General features: G+C 35.7%; 3 protein-coding genes across 3 annotated transcripts; 1 reads left to right on the top strand and 2 right to left on the bottom strand.

Annotated features, from left to right (window-relative positions):
- Positions 1 to 576: 576 nt before the first annotated feature.
- Positions 577 to 2,915, bottom strand: LOC113754318 (glycosyltransferase family 92 protein RCOM_0530710). Its single transcript, XM_027298701.1, has one exon. It carries the CDS (start codon positions 2,660 to 2,662, stop codon positions 797 to 799), a length of 1,866 nt encoding a protein of 621 aa, XP_027154502.1. The 5' UTR covers positions 2,663 to 2,915; the 3' UTR covers positions 577 to 796.
- Positions 2,916 to 12,487: 9,572 nt separating this feature from the next.
- LOC113753625 (TORTIFOLIA1-like protein 4) lies at positions 12,488 to 16,647 on the bottom strand. The gene is made up of 5 exons (XM_027297825.1): positions 15,703 to 16,647; positions 15,498 to 15,606; positions 14,206 to 14,732; positions 12,922 to 13,429; positions 12,488 to 12,731 (listed from the first exon to the last, which is right to left on the bottom strand). The coding sequence occupies exons 1-4, from the start codon at positions 16,492 to 16,494 to the stop codon at positions 12,929 to 12,931; spliced, it is 1,929 nt and encodes a 642-aa protein (XP_027153626.1). The 5' UTR covers positions 16,495 to 16,647; the 3' UTR covers positions 12,488 to 12,731; positions 12,922 to 12,928.
- An 8,194-nt stretch (positions 16,648 to 24,841) lies between these two features.
- LOC113752681 (RING-H2 finger protein ATL73-like) lies at positions 24,842 to 25,443 on the top strand. The gene is made up of 2 exons (XM_027296764.1): positions 24,842 to 24,873; positions 24,987 to 25,443. Exons 1-2 carry the CDS (start codon positions 24,842 to 24,844, stop codon positions 25,441 to 25,443), a joined length of 489 nt encoding a protein of 162 aa, XP_027152565.1.
- Positions 25,444 to 26,011: the final 568 nt, after the last annotated feature.

The following is a 26,011-nucleotide window of genomic DNA, read 5'->3' on the forward strand; positions in this document are numbered from 1 at the left end:
TCTGACCTGCTGCAAAGAGTTAGAACTTACTAAAAACCGATAAACTATTGATATCGCGCACGTCGAAATTGGAAACTAACAATCCAACCACGATTCAAAATCAAAATGCGGCAGTTCTATTCTTTTAATTGGATGGAAAAACTAAAAACTACAGAGATCTTGCTAACTGCCACAGTTAGTGGAGAAGTATTTTTTTTTTTTTTTTTTAAATAAACTAAATTGAAACTCGGAAAGTTATAGAACTTTTGATGGCTGCTAATTCTTGTATTTTGGTTCGCTGAATTGATACCCTCAATAACAACAACTGCTGAAAACTAAGATTGTTCTCGCTCAACCATTCACGTTGCTAAATCTATTGCAGCTCCATTTGAAACTTATCCAGCAGGTGTCTGTTTTACAGAAGGTTGCAAGCTAGACTGATATGATTCTGAATTTGCTTGGATCATAAGGAAGGTTTCATTATTTTTGCGTTTCCTCTCTAATAAGTCTGTTTGACATAGTTGAAACTTGTCTTCCTTTATTCCCCCCCTTGGCCCGTGTCACATTAGTCACAATAGAAGCTCAACATATGAACTGTGAGAAGAAAGGAATCAAATAATATATCAATCACTGAGAAAATAGAAGGGTTACTTTAATGTTGAATGTATAATTTCCAAGAAAATCTCCTAATCTAACTGGTGCCTTTTCATTGAGTGTCTACAAAGAAAAACTACAACATACCATAAAACAATGTAGGGAAAGAATTGGGTGTGTATAATTAATTCTCTGTTCTACAAGCGTGGAACCATTACCAACTTCATTGGTCTAAAGAAGATGTTTCCCAGGGCAACAGACCATTTGAGGTATCAACCAAGTTGGCCAAAACAAAATCTCGTAGGCCAGTGTCCCAAACCTCACAAAACTGTTGTGGCCAATTGGGAGGTTCGATGGCCTCGGTTCCCAAGCCAGGAGCTCTATCCCTAGACCCTTCATTGTGGTTTTCTTGCCAATCAGCAACATAGGTTGCAACTCTTCTGTAAAATTTTGCTTTGAAAACATCCCACACCTGGTATTTGTAATGATTTATCACAGCTGTGCTCTGAGGCAAATTTAGGTACTTGAATCCATTTCTTAAGTGGAAGTGATGCACCACATTCAGAAGGGTAGCGTCAAGGGCCTTGGGGCGAATAATTGATTTGTGTCGCTCAGGACTCTGAAGTCGGCAAGTGTATCCTGCCATAACTCCCTGAGGAGGCTGTTTACTCAATCCTGATGGCCCAAAACTATGGCAAGTAGTTCTTATCTCTGCAATTCTTGGGGATGATGAAACATTTGCCACCAGAGTCCGTAGTGAATTCTGACCAGCATAGCCCACTTCCCTGAATGTCTGATGCCTTGGTGTTGAATAGGGAAAATAGAAAAACTCGTCAACATCCATGAACGAAACCCAATTGCATTCATCCTTTGCTCTAAGAGCACAATGAGAGAAACCAGCTTCCTGAGTCTTAACCCAAGGCCACACATGCCTGGTGACATTGTAGTTCTCTCGCTCGAGCTCCCCAATTACCTGTTTGATGTTATCGTCACTATTGTTATCATAAATGAACCACCTCTCAACTCCCAGCCAAGCATGATACATAATCCATTCACGCAAAGCAGAGCCCTGATTCCACACCATTGTACACACACAGAGCTCATACTTTCCCCGACCACCAACCCCACCCTCGATAGACTTCGGACTAAAAATCTTAGCCACAGAAGGAAAAACCACATGCTCATGAGCTCTGGCACGAACATGGGGTGTCACTCCAATTGTCACCCTAATTCCCTGAGCCTTTTCAGGGGCCTTCTTGATACTCCGCGGCAACAAACACCTCACAACCTCTTGAGCAGCCGTAACAGCTTTTGTCGTGAGCATAAATTTTCCATCCGCCTCCCAGTTCCCCAACCCAAAATGGCAGCTGAACTGCCTCGGATCCGATTCTCGTTGTTGCCTAAGATTCAAACCTTTTACAAACACCACAGCAGTGTCCCCATCCAAAGTAGCAGTATAGGCCACACGTTCCCATTTATGAACTGACTGATTACTAATCCCCCGTAAGCCATTTTCATCCCCTAAATTCTCAATCCCATTTCTCCAGCGCCTTTGTAAATTTACCACAGCAGAGTAATTGACAGGCGGAATTGGACATCTGACAATCAATCTAAATTCGTCATATTCATCAACGGACAAAACATTCAGCTTGGCAACAAGACTCTGCCTTGCCTCCAGACCATCGATGTTCCTACCTTCAGAAACTATGCTTCTCCAGTAAACACAATCCAATTCTTGATTTCTCTTCACTGTCCCATTATTCTTTACCAACAAAAGTATATGATCAGGCAACAAAACCCGATCCTCTATCTTAAATGGCAACGATATCAACTTATCAAAATGTTGAACGGAATCACTACTAGAAGACAATAAAGATAAGCTAGAAACTACCAAAACTGGCCTAAAAACTGAAGAATGAATCTTTGCCGTGTAGGATAAGAGGCAAAGAAAGGTGAAGAAGGTGAAACAAAGAAGAAGAGATCTTACTGAAAATAAATGAGAAGGTAGAACTAATAGATATGAAGTTTGCGATGCTGCAGATGTTCTAAGTAGCCGTTTTCTCTTCCTCCTTTGGTCTGAAGAATCCATAACTTGTCTGGAAAAAATCCGTTATATTGAGCTAGGATGCATTCAATTCAAGAAAGAGTTTCTCTGGGTTAAGTTGAAGTTTTGTGTTGGAGTAGATCTAACGTGGGATGGGACGCCGACAGAGGTCCTCTGGCCTTTTGAGGTTCTGATGCTCAGTTCTGCTCAGCTGGTAATCCGGTAATTGTCGGAGAGGACGTGTTTGGATGATTCTCAATAGAATTGAAGATTGCTTTATTCATTCTCCGAGGAACGCTTTTGGTATTTGCTAGTACGATTTTATAATTAATGGTGGCGAAATCATGTAGGAACAAGAAAAGCTGGGTCTGGATTCTGAAAGTCCACATTTGCTGGCTGGATTGAATGAAATACGTGGACCATTCATGAAAGAGCGCGTGGAGTAACCCCCAAAATCTTTAGACCGTTAGAATCCCACTTTTTTGTATACCTGTCCTTATCTTTCGTGCTTGTCCTAATTTAGTCCCTCATCAATCATCTATAACTAGTGTGAATACCCGTGCTACGCACGGTCCTGACATTATTGAAAAAATGAAAATAAAAGGGTGAATTAAAAAAGGTTAAAAAATTATACCAACATAATTAAAATATAATATCTGTCTAACAATAGTTTGAAATATGATAGAATGTGTATATTATTCAAAAATTACCTTTTTTCGGAAGATAAATCTTGAAAAAATAATAGAAATTTATATTAGAAAATAAATGATATATGAATAAAAATGAATGTAATTAAATGCTGTTAAAATAAAATACTTACAAATATTATGCATTCGATTTGATAATCTTGCATGAAGATGCGAACACTCTTCACACCAATCAACTTTTAGTACGAAAGCCAAAATTGGTGATTTAATTAATTCTGTTGAATTTTGTGGAATGCGTTCTATAAATGAAAATGCACGATCTTTGCATGAATTGATTCGTTGGTTGAACAACCTATCACCATTGTCCTGAGAATTAAGTAAGTGCGAAATTCAAAATTAGTGTATTTTTTTTACATAGTTTATAAATAGCATTATAAAAAATAAACATATATCAAGAAATTTTACCTTCCTTTGTAATTTTCTGAGATAAGAAGCATTACAATCAAATATGAATCGTGCATGTCTGTCCTGTAGATTAAGATGCATATTACCACTGGAATCTTTAATTTGTATGTTAACATTGTACCTGTTTGCCAAATAAAATGTTATATACAATACAGAAAAAATTGTTGAAATTAAAGGTATATGAAATTAATTACCTAACAACAGTGTCGACCACGTCATTACAATGTATAAACACTGTTTTTAAAAAACAACCTTCACATAGTTATCCACAATTTTTGCATAGCTCATAGAAAATGTTTTCTATATTAATGCTCTGAATGTAAGCAAATATTCGAAAATATTTAATCTAGTAAGAATGAAAGAAGGTATAGGTTATGATTATAAATTTAAAAAGTTTGTGCAGTAATTAAATTAAATAGAGTAAGTTTACCGTACGTATGATTGTATATTCGGATATCCATATTTTCTTTGAATTTACTATCAACAATACTTGTGATGTTGTAAAATTGCTTGACATCAATCAGGTAACTAACTTTCGAGCACATGTATCATTTTCAAACCTACAATTTTTTGAAATACATGTTTATAAGAGTATAAAACAACATTAAAAGTTTGATGTAGTGTTATTGATGGAACTCACCAACTGCGTAGGTATCGAGCAAAATCTAAATTGTGATTGATATACAATTTGCTAGCTCCAATTGTACAAAGTGATGGTCCTGTATAGTATGGTTATATTCGCTAAAAAACTATTCAAATTATATAAATTATAAGTAAAAGCATTTGATTTACCTCTGAAATTTCGTACACAAATACCACATGCTAGTAAAATATTATTTTTTGTAGCAGACTGATATTATAGAATTTGTAGTATATTCAATAACTTGATACTCAAATCACCGATAAGGTAAAATTTGCCTAAATAAGTTTTACAGTGTCCTAACTCCTTGTAAAAAAAAAAAAACACTAAATAGTCCTAATTGGCATCGCAAGTTACGGCAACGTGCCAGTTCCATCTAGGCCTAATTTTTTTTTTGTCAAAATCTAGTCCTAATTGGTTCTGCTATTTCTTGATCATGCTGTATGCTTGCGAATTAAAATTGTATTAAAATAGCATGTGAATGAGCATTTGTCTTTAATTAAGGAGTAAAAAAAATTTAAAGTATAAATAACAAACTATAAACGGTTTATGAAATAGATTATGAGAAAGTTTTTAATTTTAAATTTGACTGGTGATAGGGTTGGTTATAACTCACTACTTTTTATATATTAAAATAAATATAAAAATCTATAACCCACTACTTGTTACGTTATTGGGATTTTTTTAGGGTTAAATATAGTAAACCCCCTTAACTTTACGTTTAGTTGCACTTTACCCCCTCAACTTTACATTTAGTTGCACATTTGTGATTTTTTTGAAAAGTGATTGTAATTTGTAAAATTCATTTGTAAGGGTGGTTATAAGGTTAGTGTGGTGACAAATATTTCTTAATTATAAAAATGTAACATTGTATTAAAATAGCATACGAATGAGCATTTGTCTTTAATTAAGAAGTAAAAATGATTTAAAATATAAATAACAACTATAAACAGTTTATGAATTAGATAGTGGAAAAACTTTAAATTTTAAATTTGATTGGTGATAGGGTTGGTTATAACCCACTACTTTTTATATATTAAAATAAATACAAAAATCTAGAAAAAAGAATGGGAAGTTTAGAAGCCATTGAGAGGGTTTCTGCTAAAAACCCCTTCCTCAATACATATAGATATAGATTCTCATATTTTTCTTTCGTTCTTTGTGTTTTAGAACAATGGGTTTGTTTGGATTTAAGGTAATTTATAAATTTTTTTTGAAGATAATACTGTAATGTTTTGTATATGAAACAATAAAGTATGTCAAAAATATTTAAAAATAATTAAAAAATGTGTTGATAATTTTATCATTTTTTTTTTAAAAAAAATTATCAATCCCATCCCAACTTCTATCCAAGGTCATAAAGCACAAATCACCAAGTAATAATCTCTAACTCTAAGCTATTCTTATTTTGATGTTTTAAAAGAAGAGAAAGAGTGGAAAGGAATCCTCATTCAAAAGTAATGAAGAAAAAAATAGATTTTCGGTGATTAAATTTATGCCGAGATTTTCTTTAACTCTTTTGCGTTTCGTGCATTCATGTTTTCATTTTAGAAGTTGTAATATTAATCATTACCTAATCATTCTTATAATAAAATTTTGTAAACATAATGCACAAAATTCACTAATATTGAAATGTGATGGATGAAAATAAGGTTAGACTCGTAAATAAAGGACCAAATGTGTTGAGCTTGAAAAATGAGAGATCGAAGTGAAACCACTGTCAAGCATAAGGATAACGATATAAATATGCTATTGGAATCATGGAGAATTATTCATTCAGCTTGTTTGCCTTTTTATTTGGTCAAGTTTTTCAGCTTTGGATTGTAAATTATTTGAAATATTATTGTGATGTGATGTATGTGAGATAAAAAGATAATTAAGAAGATAAAAAAATATATTGAAAATTGTAATAATGATGTAAACAAATATATTTGATCAAATAATCTCCTGTCCAAAGAAATTGCAAATGGCTATGACGTAGTTTTGGCGGACGGGGTCTTTCGTTTTCTTAAAGCCTACTGAATCCCAGCGTTTGGCTGTCACGCGTCAAGAATGTGCTCGGGCCGGCGTCGCATAGCACTATTGGAACACCGGAGGCTTCACTTCATTTTTTTTAATTTTTTTTTTTTTGTATGGGGAATAGCCCATCTTTGTTTTTGGAATTCATCTCTAGTTTCACTTTCAGCTTTTGTCTAGTCTATTATTTAGAAAATTCCTACTCCTCCTTCATCATTTTAGGGATTCCATATTTATATCTATCTTGATTTTTAGTGAATTCCATTATTTAATCAATTCCTTTCTACTTCTAAATTATCTGCGTTTGTTGCCATCATAATTTTACGCAATTACACTTTTCTCCCCTTCCAAGTATTTTTTTTTTTTGTGGGTGGTAGGGGTTGGGGGGGAGGGGGGGGGTTGGTTAGGAGTTTTCTTTCTTATGATGCTCATTACCTAAAGAACGCTAACAACAACAACACGGTACTTTATCTTAAGCATAGTGATGATTTTCTACCTGAAATTTGCTTAATTTTGATAGGGAAAAAAATATATTAATTAACGATACTGAGCAAAAAGAAACAAAATGAGCTGATCATCAGTTATCTTAAATGCTTGCTTACCATTACGGAATCACTTTTGCTCAACAAATCCGCACAGTTTGCATATGAATTTTGTATGTACAAACTTTGTTTCATTGTCATTATCAAAATCACTAAGTTTCATTGATTAATGATTGAATAGATATCATAATTCATTTTGGGGTCTTCTGGCTTAGCTTTTTCTCATTGGACCATAATTGTTCTATCTATGACATCTTTACGACTCCATTTCCCTTCCCCTCTTATCAAGTTTAGAAGTTGCTTTCGTTATCCTCATCGCCAGCTGATAAAAGAAAGAAAGATACAATTATAAAAAGGAACAAAATGAGGTGTTGGCCTTGAACCTGGACCAATGACCATCATCATCTACTCCATATATATATATAAAATGCATGTAGACAAATTGCTATTTTATTATTATCCAGGCCAGTTAGGCTATTTTGTCACAAATTGCTGTCCTTTTAATTGATTGTATCCCTACATAGTTTAGTAACTCATATTATCGGCAAGAGTGATCGGCCTGCACGACTTTCCATTTTCTATGCTTTTTTTTTTTTGTCAAAAATTTTCTATCTATGCATTTGGCAGACCATACCTTGTTTGGAAAGCAAAATTATTATGTTTTTCGTGAATATATTTTTTAATCATCTTTTTACCTCATATATATCAAATCACTACAGTAATTTTTTTACAAAAAATTCAAAAAAAAATGCAATCAATCCATGAGTGCATTGTCATAGAGTACTTCGAACCGAACCATCAATTATTTTTCCTTTTTTCTGGACCAGTACTTAATCTTGTTATACGATGAATTTTCATTTATATGCATAAATCATCACAGCCTGCCACAAAAAAAAAAAAACTTGTCATCAAGTGTTCGATGATTAGGTTAACAGCTTGGCAAATTATCGATCGACTCCCGTGACAGATGGGATGATGGCTTCTGCTAAATAGTTAGTACTATTTGATAATCCAGACGGTACTTGGGAATATATTCAGAACACAAACGACGAGGAAGCTTCCAGATGCACAAGTAGTATCAAAAAGTCAGAAACATATCAGAACGTGTGATTAGTGCCAGATTGTCATCCAAGTTAACCACCGCTTAGGGAATTTCCAAACGCGGAATTTGTGTCCTCCTCGACGTGCTTTGTTTGAAATTGTTTTGTTGGCTTATTAGTTTAGCTATAGAAACTGGAACCAGACTGCACGAAAGTCTATCCTATCTTAAGCTTGTTTGTAATAAGTAGTAGTAATAAACAAGAAGCCAACAGAAGTTTGAAGCTTATTAGTTTGGTCATCAACCAAATTAGTTTGGACAACTGCATGATTGGTAAAAAAGTAACAACAGCCACAATGAAAAATAATAAGCTATGCAGGAAAGGATTGCTTCCACACAATTTCATCTATCAGGTTTATGGCAAACTTTGCCAAGTAACTAACATCATTCAGTAACATCCCTCCCCCTTAATCATAACTTTAAAAACTTTGAGCGGACATAATTAAATATTAGCCGGCAATTGGCTGCTTGACCGCTGGTTGGTCCACATTGGCCTCAACGACGTAATCTACACGCGTATGAAAAAGAACAATACGAGTAAAGATAATTGTCATAGGAGAAATATTAGGAAAGCAAGGAATGAAGAACTAACATAATGGAAATTTCCTAGAATATGCAAAGCCCCGCAGTTGATTGGTTTAATACCGCTAAATCCGCCTCTTTAAAGTGTAAACTACACGCTTTAATAGAGACAGACAGACAACAGACAACTATGCTGGAAAAGGTGCACTGGGGTTTGCTTCTTTTTTCTTCTTCTTCTTCTTTTTTTTTTTGGGCTGTATTTTACTGGGGAGGAGAGATTCTCCTAGCTCAGCTGGGAAAAGGAATTAACATATGTTCTCTACCTTTTTTCTTTTTTCTTTAATCATCTAAAGCTCCTTCCAATTGGCATTAAAAGAGTGGGTTTCTGTTTGCATAATCTAACATTAAGAGACATTTTGGTTTTTGTCTATAAAATCAGGAACTGTATGGAACTACCAACTATGCTAGGGAACTTCACTAGAGTTATATTGCAGTTGTTATTGGACATTAAAGAATAAATGGTTATGCTTATTAGAGGAGGACCGGATCGGGTGGTAAGGTGAAAAGAATTGTGCATAAGAGATTTTGGGTTCGAATCCTCTCTCTCATGTACCCAAAAAAAAAAAAAAATTATGTTTTATTGGAGGAGAGTAATAATATACTCGTCATCTTTAGCATGGTCCTCTTGTATCTAATTTAATTCCCTTCATATCAAATCTGGCACATGTTCTCTTCCATGTCAAATGATGTGGTACCAAAAGAGTTGAGCAACGCGCTTAGGTTGTGTTTGGATTGCATTTTTCGTCATTTTTCATGGAAAAATTACTGTAGCGATTTGATATATGTGAGGGAAAAAGGTGATAGGGAAATGTGATCACGGAAAACGACAATATTTTCCGACGGAAACAAGCAATCCAAGCATGGCTAGCATTTCGACTCAACGTGGTCGGGCAAGGATTTCAATCCTTTTCTGACCGGATAAGAGGTTGAAAGCCCAAGAGCTTGTTTCAATTGTGACTTTTTGTCCAAAATTTTTTGAAATATTTATTTGACATATTTTTTTAATCATTTTTTTATTCCATATATATCACTTTACTACATTATATATTTATACAAAAATTCAAAAAACTTACAATTCAAATGGGCTTTAACTTACATGGAATATCTGACAATGGGTCACTTTTAAAAAAATGCGAGTCCTTCAAGATTGTAAGTGTAATTGAGGACTTTTTATAGTCGAGAGATCAGTCGATTCGATCTCGAGTTTATCTCAACTATTAATTTAAAATTCAATTAAATTTTAAACCAATAATCGAGCCAAACTGAGTTCAACGGTTCAACCGATCAAGGTCAAATCTGTCAACAGTGGATTCAAATCCGTCTTAAAGACTTGAACAATCAGCTGACAACAAATGATGGACTGATCTGGTGGATCTGTTATCAAAGTAACCCCACGTTGCTTTCTCCAGAAAACAGAGCCCATTCTAGAGAAAAATTAGAAAGTCACAGTCCAATTAGTTGGAGTTTGGGCTGGCAAGAAGAGCCCATGCTGACAGACCGCTCTATTTTTGGATTCTCAAAAGCCTGCTACCTAAATGTGGGCTACCCATGAGTGGCTGGTTTTCTATTTTTAGGCCCTTTCTCGCTAGCGATAGTTGTTGCATACTCGTGCAGTCATGTCTATGTAGAGATGGCAATGGGACAGGTGTCCGCCCTGCAGAGGATGTAATGGGGCGGGACGCGAGCGGGGACGAGGAATGGGGCGAGGGGAGGGAAACGATACCCCTGCTCCGTTCCCACTTCAATTTATTAATATAAATAAATGTAATATATCATATAATCTAATAATGATAAATATAGAATTTTTGCCAACTAAACATAATCTTTATCCCATTTCTATCCAAATTTCTAATTGATATTTGGTACAAGCATATTACGCGTTCTATAAGTATTCTTAAATGTTATCTATACAATTTAATTAATTTTCTTAGTGTTTTATTTCGACACTTTTCTTGTTTCATTTTTCTTTTTTCACTTTTTTCAGTTCCGTATTTTAGCTTATTCTTTGAATTTAGTTTTGATCTATTGAATAAAGATTTCTAAAAAATAATAATAATAAAATTATCACCCGTACAGGAAGCGGGGCGAGACGGGGTAGGGGAAACGGAGGCGAGGGCAGGGAGAGTTTTATGGCAATGGGGCAGTCCCCCGTTCCAAACCCACACCATTGTCATCCCTATGCCTATGCAAGTTGTAAAAGAACTTACTGTAACTAGAAAATTACAATTTAGTGTCAAAATATGAACTTGAAAAGGGAAAAATATGTTGTAGTTAATAGTGTTGATTAATTAATACCTAACGTCGGCTATTGTATGGTAAGACATGAAATAATAATTGTTATTAAATCAAAATTTTCAATGCGCTTTCTACGCTCAAATTACAAGCACAGAACTCTCTAAACATGGATACAGGGCATTATTAGGAACACGAAAGGCTACATACCTAAAGATTCGTTCACTTTTCTTTTAATTACACCTAATAATACATGGTGATTGCCACTATCACAGGTCAAACTAGCTGGCTGAATTTTAGCCAAAAAAAAAAATATGAACAAACTCACTTGGGTTCTCTGAAAGAAAGCTATTTGCGCAGGCGTGTATGTGTGGTTTTTTTCGCTTTTTTGGCGTCAAGTAAAATTAGTAAAGAATACTTTTAATATAGGAAAAGCATTTTATCAAAAAATTATAGGAAGTAGTCAGTCTGAGTTGTTCTGCATCAAAGGGAGAAAAGAAAAAAGAGAAGCAAGTGAAGACAGACGGGTCCATGTTACCCAAAAAAGAAGAAAAAGTTGAAAGCCACAAAGGAGGGAATATCAGTGTGTGAGGAACTTCGTAAAAGATCTTCACAAAATCTTTTAAGTGCCAAAGAGAATCGATGCCGTGTCCAAAATCTAATGCAGTCAGTATTCAGTAAAGACTAAAGACTAGTCGATGCAACTGGCAGGAGGACCCTATATTTGGTATGAAGGACAAAAGTAGTGAGTTCGAGAGCAGCGTGTACGTTTGATCAACTTTGTCCTGAATCTCCGTTCTCTCTGCACTACTACGTACGCCAGCCACCAACTATCATGATTCAACCACTCCTCTTCCCCCTCTGAGTTCCAAGCTTCACCTTTTCATTCTTTGATTCTGCACTTCTACATTATCAAGTTCTCAAATGTTCAACACGTTCAATTGATAAGACCGAGTATCCCAATCACACAGAGTATTCATAGACGCAATTTAAGTACGCAGGTGGATCGAACTGAGGTGTTCATTTCCCAAATGATATCTCGATGATTCGTCGTCAAATGTAAAGCATCGTTCAGCTGCTTTGCTTTGTTAATGGCACTGCTTTTAAACTCGAATAGAAAACCTTCTAATTCATGGTTTAACCAATTCAAAATTTTAATAATTTTTTTATTTATTTTAACATTAACAATTTTAAATAAAACTAAAATATTTATTTTCAAAAATAAAAAATTAATAAAAAATCATTAAACCTCCAAATTTTTATCAATTCAATTGATTCTTGATCGAATTTAATCAATTCAATTGACTCTTTGAGTTAATGATTAACTCAAATCGAAGGCATGGCCAATTCCCGATTCGACCTATCAGTCCGGCTGATTTTCAATACATTGGTTAATGGTCGGCAGGTCATTCAAGATTTAGTTATTGCTTTACACGCATTCATTTGCGGACCAGAGAAAGGAACTCTCTTATCTGAGGTGAGCTGGCGACCTTGTATTTCAGCCTAAATTTGAAAGAACTTCTGCAGAGAAGTCTTCCTTCCCAACCTCATTTGGGAGTATCATTCGCTTTGCACTATGGCATTGTTGCTCCTCATTTAAAAATGGGGCGCGACATTTATATCTAAAGCATTCTAGAAAAATCAGAATTACGCAAGACGGGCAGCATCATGTCGTGCACAATAAACCCTGAAATAAGGATCTTTTTGAAGTGGTATAAATACAGAGAAAATTGCTGCTGCATGGTGCTCCAACCCTTTGACATGCAATTCTACCGAACTAAGATCTTCCCTGCTTGGAATTTAACCTAGAACCTATTCTAATTCAATTCATGATGGACAATCGGTCATCTGAATGTGGAGCCTGCGGCGACTTTTCCATGTTCTTCATGACCTGTTCAGAAATATTAAAATACGTATCAAAGTATTAGATGTACATCTGCAGTTTTTGGGCTTTCATAAAAGGACAAAGCTCTATGCACTAACAACTAAAATGCAGAATGCATTATTTAGGCAGAAAACGAGGAAGGGCGAATGAAATGTTCCAAAGCATGGAGCCGAAACTGAAAACAAATGCCAATTACCAGTTATTCAAGTCTGCTTCTGTACACAAGTAGCATGTGATGCCCTATCAAGGCCACCACTATAGAAACTTTTTACCGCATCAGCATCTTTGAGTAACCTATTAATCCTTCTTTTTGAGTGGGAATCCGGAGTTTCCCTAGAGCCTGCTTGAGCATCTCCCATGAAGCCCACAGCAGACACACTCCCTATTTGATGCTTCTCTATTGGACTCTCCAGTTTTGATGATTCAGAATTTACATATTTGTTTGGCATATAATTAAGTGACTGGCATCGGTTTGAGAAAGAAACCTTCGAACTGAAATTCTGTCCGTCACTTTTCCTCCAGAACTTAGGACTCAAGAATTCTGCACCAGGCAGCATGCAACATGTATTTCCTGTAGCATCAGTGTCTGTAATCTTTCCTGTTGATATTGCCAGATCACTGCACATCACATCAAGAGCTTTCTCTAGACCATTTACACGTCTCTCCAGAGAATTCATCCCATTTTGTGAATGGCCAATAAAACTCTGAAATTCACAACAGCATAAAACTGATTTCAGCTAATTTTCCAGTTTCGTGTTGAGGATTCACAGCTACATATGCTAGAAGCAGAAGACACAATCCTATTTCATGACCATGAGACAATGCATAAAACTGGTTTCAGCACTAATTTTTCAGTTTCATATTGAGGATTCACTGCTACATATGCTAGAAGCAGAAAGATGCAATCCTATTTGAACACTGTGAAACAACGCATAAGCATCTTCCAGATGTACAGAAGAAAACCATAACAAGTTTTACATCTTTATCAGCATGAAGCATGGCAAACCTCCGAAACCAACAAATGAAAAAGCATTTCGGTTTCAACGTACTTTTTCTTGGCAGAAATGCATCACAAATTTGAAAAATAAGTGAATGTAGCAAACAGTTGATCCAGCTACAACATATCAACAAAAAAGCAGAGCAGAAACATAACAAAATGGAGAATTTTAAATTTGTAACTAAAGAAAAATGTTAAAACCATTGAAACTCACATGATTACATCTCTAAAAAAATTTTGCACGAACATTAGATGCTTTCAAAACTATATTCACACATGATGCACACAAAGGATTATGATGGACTTAGACATCAAAAGATGAGGTATAAGAAAGCAGGTTCTCCTTGACCAGCTCGAGCAAATAGCAGGTGAATGGTTAACAGAGGCAGAAGTATGGTCTCAAAATATAAGCAAAAAAAGAGAGATGAAACCACATGCACACGCGTGTGCAGAGAGAGAGAGAGAGAGAGAGAGAGCAAGTACCTGAAGGAGATCCAATAAACTTGATTGCTGGTTTTCAATCTGACGAAGTTGTTTCTGTATCAAAGATAGGTTTTCAAACTCTTTTTGGCTCCCAGCCACATCAGTAGCATTGATATCTAGTGCAGTTGAATCACAGTCTGCATTCCCATATAATGGAACCACACGAGCCCCAAATTTCGAACTACCAATCCTGCTTCTTTCATCTGAGTTTCGGTTGAATGGGAAGCACTTCGCTTCAAAATTTCTGTTTAAGCAGCTTTCACTATCTTCTGAATCTGAATCTCCAAGGTTTTGGTTCATCTGCTCAATGGGATTTTCTGGTACAGCAACTTCAATTCTGCACTCAGAGAACCTTTTAAAATCCGCCTGACAAGACCTTGCAGCTTTTGGTTTGCCAAAATCACTCTTCAAAGAAGTATTCTTTTGATTGTTGGTAGTAGATGAAGTATTGGACGTGGGTGACCTGATTCTAGGGGCTGCTTTTTTCATATGAGGGGTCACATAGCCAAAATCATCACTGCCAAAATCTGCACAGATTGTCATCATGCTAGATGTCATTAACAGGTATAGGAAATTTTCAGATACTTGGAGAGGCCACGAATATAACACAAAAGGAATCATTCAAAGTTTTATAACTAACAAAAGCAACATGGACGACTAATTAAAAGGGATATGGAGAAACTCCCAAAGCATTTCTTTTTTCTTTTTTTCCAGAAAACAAGCTAGCTTCAATATCTAGAAATGCAGAAACGTTAGAGAAACAGGGGTAATCATCCAAGGAATGATTGGCAACTTTAAAAGTGACACGAGAACATGAAAAACCAACTACTAATAAAATAACATTCGATACTTTACACCAAAATGATTTGCTTTGACATTGCAGCCAGAGTATGTAGGGCGGTAAAAGTATGAGTACTTACAACAAAGATTATGCAGCAACAAACCATTATACAAACACTCGTTGTTTGCCTGCTTAAATGAAGCTATTTGGGGACACACTATAGTAGGGGACCCCAAATAATATTAGGTCAGGGACTCAGGGACCATATTATTACCATAGTCAATTTGTCATACTACTAGCAAGTAGTAACTGACCCAAAAAAATCCAAATTACAAACATGAAAGACAAGGCATTCTTAACTTATTGGCCATTCCCATCGGTCATAGCCCACAAATCAACTCAAGAAATTCCTTTACCATCATTTGCACACTCACAAATTCAAGTCTCATACCATAAATTTAAAATTAAAAATCCCAAATACTAAAATAAACTAAGGCATGGGGCACCTGACCTTTCACGGAGGACTTGGATTCTGCTTCATCCGAAACCTCATCTGAAACTCCCGGAACCCCTTTCCACAATTCCATTGCCCGATTCATCGTCTCCCTTACAACCTTCACCTACAGGTTTTCAGAAAAGACTTTCATTAAAGTAAAAAATAAAATAGAATAAAACATTCACCAAAAATGCCATTGAGAACAACAGTGATAAAATACCTTGTCAAATCGTCTGCTTTCCAAGGCAGCTACACAGTTGGACTTAAAATCTGATAAAAAATCCCTCTCTGCCACTGCTAACATCCCCAATGCTTCGGCGGCAGCCTTCCTTGCCGACCAATCGTCGCTACTCAGGAACTCGACCATAGTCGAAACCAAACTATTGACTACATTTTTACTGGAAGCACCTCCAACCCTAGCTATGCTGCCAACTAGCGACAGCAAAGCAGATTTTGCTTTGAAGCAATCATTTTTCACCAGTTTTAGCAGTCTAGGCAAGAGTTTCTTGAGCTCGGCAGGGTCAGGCTCCGGCGCAGCCTCAATAGCAGCGGCAAAACAGAGTGAAGCTCCGATCTGCGCATTGTAGTCCTGCTCGTGAGATATACAATCGATCAAAGGCTTCGAAATGAGAGAAAACGGCGGTCTAGTTATGTGCGAGGCAATGGAGGAGACGGCGTCGACGCAGGCGGAGCGGACGGAGCTGTCAGGGTCGCGAAGGCGTCGGAGGAGGGAGGAGAGCATTTTGGAGAGGTAAGGGGAAAGAGCGTCGCCATGCGCGGCGGAGAGGATGCCGAGGATGCGGACGCATTGGCGGCGGACTGGGGACTTGTCGGAAGAATCAGTGGCGGAGAGGCAAGTTAGGAAAGGTGCAAAACCGTCGTTGGACAAGGTCTTAGCTATGGACTCGAGCTCGTTGGAGGCTTGGGGAAGAGTGTCCCGGTCGGAGAGCTTGTTGAGGCAAGTGATCACTCGGTTTTTTAAGTCGGACTGTTGGCGAGAAAGCTGCGCCATTTACGCAATGCTGACGTAAAAATTAGTACCAAAACCTTTGGTGGAGTATTAGATGGTTGCTGCGGCGGTAAGGAGAGGAGGAAATGGTGGCATGTGGGGGGAGGAAATGGGAATCTGTGGGTGGTTGGGTTGGTTGAAGAGTGGGGTTGGAGTTTGTTGCGAGAGAGTGAGTGAGGAAATGGGTGGGAAATGGGGGGAATGGCTTTTATATCTTAGCAGGGTGGGGTGGGAATGGGTATGGTGGGACTTGGAGTGGAACCGGTTGGGGAGGAGAACATGGAGTCTGGGGATTGGGGTGGACAGTGAAAGTGAGTGAGGATTTGAGGGGGTGCATTGCATTGGTCTATTTTTTTCTGTGTGGGGTTTTCCAATTTTAACTTCGCTCGACAGTCGAGGCGTTTAGACTTTATAGAGGGGGAATAAGCATGGGGAATGGAAACTACTGTTACAAATATCAGGGTCAATAAAAATTTATTTTACTGCATTTACTGTTCAAATATTACGTCACGCTATCAGAAAATAAGATGAAAAAAAAAATTTGCTTGATTTGTTTGTCGATGGAACAACAAATCTTCTACGTTACTTCTATTCTAATCCACGCCAGAAGAAGACCCCCCAGACTGGACTAGGGGACCGAGGAAAACAATATAATGTTTGTTTGGATTGTAAATTATTTGAGATATTTTTACTGTAGCACTTTTTGTGATGTGATGTATGTGAGATAAAAAGGTAATTGGGAAGATAAAAAGCTGTATTGGAAATTGTAATGGTGATGTAAGCAAATATATTTGGGGAAATAACCCACTATCCAAACAAACCAGATCAACTCTACACCAAAGATAGAAACCTACATTCCGATTTGTGATTTATGCTAGTAGTAAACATGCCCTTTAATTCTCCAGAGATTAGTCATTAAAATGAAAGTGAGTATGGTTATCAACTGATAAATCTCATATAGTAACTCTTTTCTATAATAAAAATAATTGTAACTGTTCAATTTTTTTTTTTGGTAACCGTTCAATAAGTTAAATAGTGTACTACCATGAAAGTTACTTGGCTCAGTGAAAGTACTAATAATACGAAACCATACTAGAAAATTTTTAAGGTTTTAAATTTTTGGGATGTATAATAATTAATGTTACACGATTAAAGTGTTTGCCTATTTCTCAATCGTGAAATTTTAGATTTTTCTTTTGTTTTTTGGCTTTTATTATTTTCAGTTTATAGAGTCACAATTTTATCCAGTTTGCTCAGTTTATTCATATGATACTCCAATCTTTATAATGCTTGGAGGTGTACTTCTTGTCGCATGCAAATAATAGCAGAAGAGCGGGGCCGATAGACAGTCCTGGCGCCGAAATTTTGGAACACATTCATGGTCCCTTAGAATGAATTTTAGTTCCAAATATATGCTCGTGGATACCAAAAAAAATACATATAATTAATTAATTTTCTATATACTGATAATATATACACTAGAGCTGTTTACAAACGAACTCGACTCGAATTCGATCAATATCGAGTTCGAGTCGAACTCGGGTTAATCAAGTTGAATTCGAGTTAAACATTAAGCTCGTTGGCTCGCGAGTTCGATTATATTTTTATTTTTTATTTTAATAGTAAAATTACATATATATCTTTAATATTTTATTATTTGTTAAAAAATTATTATTTTATTCATTTTTAAAAATAAAATAATTATTTTTTATTTTTTAAAAATAAAATAATTATTTTTATTTTTTAAAAATAAAATAATTATTATTTTTTTATTTTTTAACCTCGAGTTCGACATTTTGAGCTCGTCGAGTTCGAGTTTCATAAAATTAACAGGAGACTCGGCTCGATAAGGTCAAAACTCGACTCGACTCGACTCGACTCGTTTGCACTCCTGGCATACACTTTCAAAAATTCTAATATATATATATATATATATTCTTCAGAAATCTAAATGACAACTCTAATTATTGTATGCATTAACCTCCCTCCCCTACATACATCTGCTGATTCCCCAGTTCTTAAAGCTAAAATTAGAGTGGTGAAAATTTGTCGATTTCTAGTGAGGAATAAGAGGAATGAAACTGATAATGAGTATACTTGAAATCCAAAATTCTAATCTTTGTTTCAAAGTCACCTCCATACCTTTCTCTTAGTCATAATCACATGGTGCCTGCAACGGATCATGCGTCCTAGCGAGAGGGCAGTCACATGCTGAACTCAGAGAATTTAATTTCATAGTATGGTATTAATCAGACAATGTTAATGATAAGACATAGAAACTCGATCGTAAAAAACAATAAGAATAATACCCTGCATGTTACCAGCATTCGGAACTCTTCGTTTATTTTACTTTTACCCTATGAATTAATGATGATCAAAGAGACTTTTTTTCGTTTTTCAACCGCAATTCTTGTGAAACTTTCTTGTGATTCGATACTCGTAAGATTTAGACGGTTGGAGAAAAGGTAAACATCAACCGTCTTTCATTCGGCTGTTTTTCATATGGTTCTACAATATATCAACTGCCTTCCTTCTTTTCTTTTCTTTCATGCGGTCTTGATCTAGCACTTCGAACTGGGGAATTCAAGAAAGTAATTACTATTTGTTAGCTCGTAGAAGGTAGCTGCCATCTGAGTATTTGATATAGTATATACTACGTCAAAGGAAGAGCAATTGTATGTATATTCTATCATTGATAGGCTGATAGTAGGTTTGTTTGTGAGGGGAGAAATTTGCATCATTGATATCCTGTTTTTGTCAAGAAAAAAGAGGTTTAATATGCATTATTATCCATTGCTATGCATCTTATTAAATCTGTTGTGGGGTTTGTCAGAAATTCTGTTGACTTTGGATACCCAGGATGGACACCAAGAGATGCGATTTCATTTGGAGATCGATTCTTCTTTATCCGCAGGATGTTGACAGCAAATACAAACGACCCCTTTACTAGCTGTTTACGCCCGTAGGTAGAACATTATTATAAACCTACAAAATAGGAGCTAAATCTGAATTAGCTGAACACCAAGCACTTGACAGATATGTTTATAGTTGGCTATCCCGAAATTATCCAGCTACCAAGCTCTTTTACTTCTTTCTTTTCTTTTCTTTTTTCTTTTTCTTTTTTCCTCCCCCTGGTCAGTTGATATATTTTTCCTTTCCTCTCAAACAATTTGTGGTTGTCACGATTGTCAAACTAGCTACATTGGGATTCTGGATGTATTCTGGTTAGAATTTCTTAAACTATACCACTACTTTGTGTTATCATTTTGTCACTTGTAAAATATTTTCTAGACATGTATGTACGCGATAAAATTGTCTTGCAAGAAAATTATAAGACAAGAAAAATATACGACAAATATGAATTACATGAATTTTAAGAAAATATGTGAGTTATAATTTCTGAAATTTTCTCTAATTTGTATAAAGCTTCTTTCTCTAATTTGTAAAATATTTTCTTGATTCAATAGTCGATTTATAGAAGATTTGAACAACTTATGAATTCAAACACTTGAAGATTTAAGTCATTCCTTTGAAGAACTCGAACATTTGAAAATGCAGAGCCTTCACACCCTTGGAACTTCAAAAAAATATGAAAGTATGAGAATGTGATGTGCGCCTTGGTGGAGAGATCCCCTATCTATAACTGTAAAATAAGGTAGAGCCTGAAGTCATGTATGCCACTTTACTTGTCTTATAAGACATCCAGTCATATAAGGATTGCTTCACTTTAAATATTATCTCTTCATTTTATATTTATTGATAAAGAGATAAAATTAATAAATATTTCCTTAATTGATTAGACTTGTAGGGACATATGACATGGCACAATTTAACTGAACGAACCATTGCAGTATATAAGACATATACATAGATTAAATAACTCTAAATATTATCTCTTTAATAAAGAAATAATTATTTAGATATTTATTCATAATTTTGTCAAGTCATAAAGACACGTGACATGGCATAATTTGATTAGCAGAGACATCTCAACAATTTTAATTGGTGTCGACACCTCCTCAACTTAACATGTGGCGAGACATGATTGGCTGCCGAATAGCCAAACTTCCAAGTATATATGACATGTGGCAACATCCAATTGAATAAAAATAAATCATAGAAATAATTTATAAATCAATAATAATTTTTAGAATTAATTAAAATTTCATTGTCTACAATGTATATTAACTAAATTTAGAACTGCCCGCAAGAGAGAAGAAGAAAGAGAGAGATATGAAGCTCCAGCGACAGGAAATAATGAAATTAGGAGGGTTTGATTAGTGGTAAATTAAGGCTTAATGGTAGTAACAATGGTTTATGGATGTACAATATATTAGTTTCCATTTTTGCTCACGTTCCTCTCCTCTCCTTTTCCCCGCAATGAATCAAAAGAAAACAAAACAGGAAAGATTTTCTAGGTGAATAATTATTGGCTTTAATTGAATACTTAATTACCTCTTAACTCGATCACCTTATTGCACCATGACTTGGAACTTTTACTTTTTAGCTTTTGGAATCCAAATCTAAGGGTACATACAATACAAGGGGAAAAAAGTATGAATTCAGCAGTTAAGGGATGAGTGTCTTTACTGTATATAATAACATAGATGCAAATCTAGGAGGAAGTGCTGAAAATGTAGAGCATGTGAGGAAGAAAACAAAAGCAGAATTCTCTAGTTCTTTAACACCAGATATTCACGTGACAGTACAGGGCGATATTCATTGAACTGAAAATTTTTGATTTATTTTTTCCATTCCGTTTCCTACAGTAAAAGCATTTGCCAAAGAGAAAGTGGCGGCCCAAATCGGGTGAGACTGCGAGAGCGACTTTTTGTGGCAAAGGGTTGGGAAAGGTTGGCTTCGTTTGGTAAATCAGTGCTAATATTGAGATTCTGCTAGAATTCGATTGTGATGGAGTCATACAGCTAGTAATCTTGCATCAAGATTTTTTCTTTTTTCTTGTAGCTTTTGGCACTTTTTGGGAGGGGGAATGGGAGTTTGGAGGCTGGAGAAGGGAAAGTATGCAAGAATGCGTGAAAGAATACTAGAGCTGTTTTACCTTCTCCAGGGAATACTCGTACTAATATACATGCATGCATAATGTGATGGATCGATCAGGTACAACCTAGAAAGGTTCGTAATCAACTCTCCCTTATCCTTTTCTAACTTTACATATATATATATATATATGTATATAATACATTAATGCAAATTCTAATTTCATAACTAAATCGACTGCGTCTTGTTTTACTGTGAAGTAATTCTGTGATTTACAAAAACAAGTTACATTTTTTTTTAGTAGTGTAAGTGGAAGGTTTTGAAATCGGAATCTCTTACTTACTCTCATTTCTATACCACTTAACCCTTTTTCCCCAAAAGACAACCTATAGTCCGTAAAGCCATCAATTTACGCAATCAAATAAAAATGATCCACATGATTTAACGGTACAATATGGATTTATACACCACTTAACAGGCTGTGGAATTGCTAAAAGAGATAAGGACCATTGAAGGAGAAGAAATCATGTGTTCGTGATTCAATTGAACAAGTGCAATATGTATCAAGAAGGGCAAACCAAAGGATGAGATAAAAAGGGTTACAGATTGAATCACCAAAGATAGTAGCATAACAATAGCAAGAGGTTACAAATCATCTCATATAGAGAGAAGATGGTGACGCTAAATAGGTTAGAATCCATGTGACCTCGTTTGGATTTTATAGGCTCAAATAGATTGGCATATTGGCACTGTATTGTTGTTTTCAGATAGGTCATGATCGAAGTTTTAATATTCCAAACAGAGCCATCACATTTTTAACGACCATTTCTCTGTGGAATGAACGTGGGGTGGAATATCATTCAATAATTTTATGCAGCTGAAAAAAGCTATGTATTTTTCGTTGCAAAATATTATATTTTCATGATCTCATCTAATTAGCAAAATGTCAAATGAGAATGAAGACATAAGTTGACTCTTTCTTCTATTTTTCCTTTTTTTTTTTTTTTTTTTTTTTTTTGGCCTTTGGTTGCCTAAGGTCTGCGGGCATTTCTTGCTAGCTTACAGAAGACTGATTACATGACGTGCATTCTTGTCTTTGCTCGACAAAAAGAGATTAATAGTACTCGAGTGTTTTTTTTTTTTTTTTTTTACCGACTGGAAAATGGATAAGTGATAGCTAGGGCGTAAAGAAAAGAAGTATTCTTTATCAAATTGCAGTTTTATAACGAATATTAGTTAATGACATGTGTTTAGTTGTTAACCCCAATGATTCCAGCTGTCCCCTCAAATCATTACGATTAGATTTAGAATAAAAGACATTATTGTTGACAGAGAAAATCTCCATTAATTATTTTCTCATCAGAAAACATTAAGATAAATATACTAGCATTATATGCGCAGGAAGAATGTTAGCCGCAGGCAGAGCTCTGCGGAGCCAGGATTTGTTCACAATAGTTGAAGCCTACACAAGAGAAAAAAAAAAGAAAAAAAAAGGAAAAAGAAAGAGGACATCCATGGAATATGCTTAATCCGAAGATTTATATATAATTGTCAGCTAATTAAGCAATAACAGGCTTAAGGATGGGGAAAATAAAGAACTGATCCTTCATTACCGCATTTTGAAAGCCATTAAAGTTCAGACACCATCTTTCATCTTTCTGGTAACCGAGAAGAATACAATTAGCAATTCATCAGTCAAACTTTTGATTAATGTCGAGAATTCTTTGTTTTTTTTTTTTTTATTCCCTTCACGCAAGTCTCACAAACATCGACCCTACGGCCTCCAATTTCTCAAAATACTTGTGCTGAGCTTGCGCATATAGGCTAGTTTTGTTCTCGTGTTGAAATTTGGATATTTGCCGAACACGAATAATGGTCGACGTCTCATGCATGATAAAGATGTGCTTAGATCAAGGGAGATGTACAAAGGAGAACCAATCAGTAATGAAGTTCGACAGGAACGTTGGAGGGCGAAGGGCCTATTTCTCCTACTAGATGTTGCTTGACTCCTAGACAGTGCCCTGTTCAATTAAGGTACCCACCATCGATTCAAAGGTGTGCGCATGCATTCACATGGGAACTTCAGAAAATGAGACCAAAACCCTCTTGGATTCGTGTCGAGTTCCTGCTGTTTCGGCTGTTGCATAATGAATTATATCTAGGCGACATTAACACATGCAGAGTTTATTGATGAAAGCTAGGTAGATGCAGGATTCATAGAAGGGTACATTATATGGGGCTATATTTATTGGTTTTAGGAAAATTTTCAATGACGAAGAAGACATTCTTCTTCCTTTCTCTTCTCTTTGATTATTGTTTGCCTCGTTGTCACGTGGAGCTGGCATTTCCTATGCTCCCTCCATTCAATTCAATCGGATGCAATGTCTATGTTGTACTATATGGCTATATGATTGCTTGTTTCTTTGGTTTTGAGTTTTGTGGGCCTGGTACAAATATTCATATCAATATCAGCTACCAACCTTCTACATTGGATCTTGTGTTTGAGCACCATAATTAAAAACAGGGTGAGGGTCGTCTTAAACCTCGAATACTATGAACTTAAAGTTTTAACTTCATGTTTCAATGCTAGTGGAGTTGTCTTCCATGAGACTCTAGGAAGGAAGGAACATTATTATTATTTTTTGGTGTTGGGGGGAGAATTTAGTATGTTTCCATTTTTCGTAATCGTACTGTACAGCCATTAATAAATGAATCCTTTTCCGCATCATAAATCTGTATTCATCTTAAGAGAAAAAAAAAGGATGTTGAACAAATTTTGACTTGAAATTTTCGTACAACTGTTGTAAGAGGAGTTCTAAGTTTTAGGTAGCCACCCCCAACCTCCAAGCCCCCCAAAAAAGAAAAAAAAAGAAAAAGAGAATAATGAGCAAAAAAGAAAAAAAAAACAAAAACTTAAATATTATACTATATCGTTTTGATATATATATATATATATAAACTAAAAAATAATTAAAAAATATATTCACAAAAAATGTAAAAAATTTTTGATGGAAAATGACCTTCCAACAAGGTCTAATCATGTCAGTTAGGATCCTCTGTGTCACTATTCGGTGTCAAATTCAGTGCCAATCCCACTTATCACGTGATGGTAGAAAAAATTTAAATAAACAGCACGTGACAAATTAAATAAACAGAACACTTGACATAAATATAGAAATGACACTGAATTGCCATCGGAAAAGTGGCATTGAGGATTCCGTAGGTAAAAAAAAGTTTAACTAGAGGAGGAACCAGGTGGAAGCCAGCCATTGGCTGAGACTCGATGCACCGTAATTGGTCAAGAATTCTGTATAGCCAGCCAGGACGTCTAGAATTTCCAAGTCAATATGCGATGATCACAAATGGGAGGTTAAAACTTACAAGGTAAAAAAACCAAAACAATGGCCGGAAAACAACGCAAGAGATTTTTCCACCCTAGGTGATATAGATGGTAGGACAATCTCCATATATAATTATACTGGTACATCAATTTTCAGCATGATTAAATCCCTTGAGTTGATAACAGACTGGATCATCTACCCAGCCCTTTTGGCATTCTTCTGTACCATCGCCATTTTCAGCGCCTTTTACATAACTCTTGGAATCAAATCGGCTTTCGACAAACTCTTCGCTGTCGTGTGCGAGAGGTGGCATCTGGGCAACAATGGAGCAACACCGCCAGCGCCGTCGCCGTCTGTGACCGCTAATGTTCAAAGGAAGGAGGTGGAGGAGGCCGTGAAGGTCTTGGAGATTATCCCAGCCCCTGCAACGTACAAGAGAAACCGAAACCATTCAATAGTTAGCTGTGCAATTTGCTTGGAAGATTTGAAGGATGGAGAATTATGCCAGGCTCTTCCTGATTGTCAACATGCATTCCATTCATCTTGTATCAAACCTTGGCTAATCAAGAGGCCTAATTGTCCCATTTGTCGCCAGTCTCTACCAATCGTTTGAGAGTTTTATACAACAATCTGGGCATGCATATATTTTAATGATATACAATTGCATAACATTAACCTTTCTTGATTGAATCCATTTCATATATATATATATATACCATGTTGCATTTTCTTGGCTTGTTGAACACGTGATGAATTTGAAATCATATTCATTCATCAATGCATGCGTAAATTTCTGAGGTAATGCACATTCTTTCTCATCTTAACCGCCAAGGCTTGCTTGCTTGCATGGATCAGTTTAACCACAAACAATGTACACAATTTTCAGAAAACAATCTAGCCCATTAAAAATTTCCTGGTAATGGATATGTTCGTTTATGTATACTTAAATACCTGCTTTTCTGAAGATAGATAATAATAGTAGTTTCTCTGAGATAGGCATCTTAATTCTAAGGGGTAAAGCAACATTTATTGAGCAAGATTATACTACTCGTTAAGATTATCAGCTTGCAAACTTAAGGGATTACATAATCACAGTAATGGTTACATTTTGTACATAAATGATCGTGGATGCTGTTTGATTTAGGACAACAATTAAAGTCTTATTATCACTAAAAATTTGT

Source organism: Coffea eugenioides, chromosome 11 (genome assembly GCF_003713205.1).
Source record: "Coffea eugenioides isolate CCC68of chromosome 11, Ceug_1.0, whole genome shotgun sequence".
Classification (NCBI taxonomy): domain Eukaryota; kingdom Viridiplantae; phylum Streptophyta; class Magnoliopsida; order Gentianales; family Rubiaceae; genus Coffea; species Coffea eugenioides.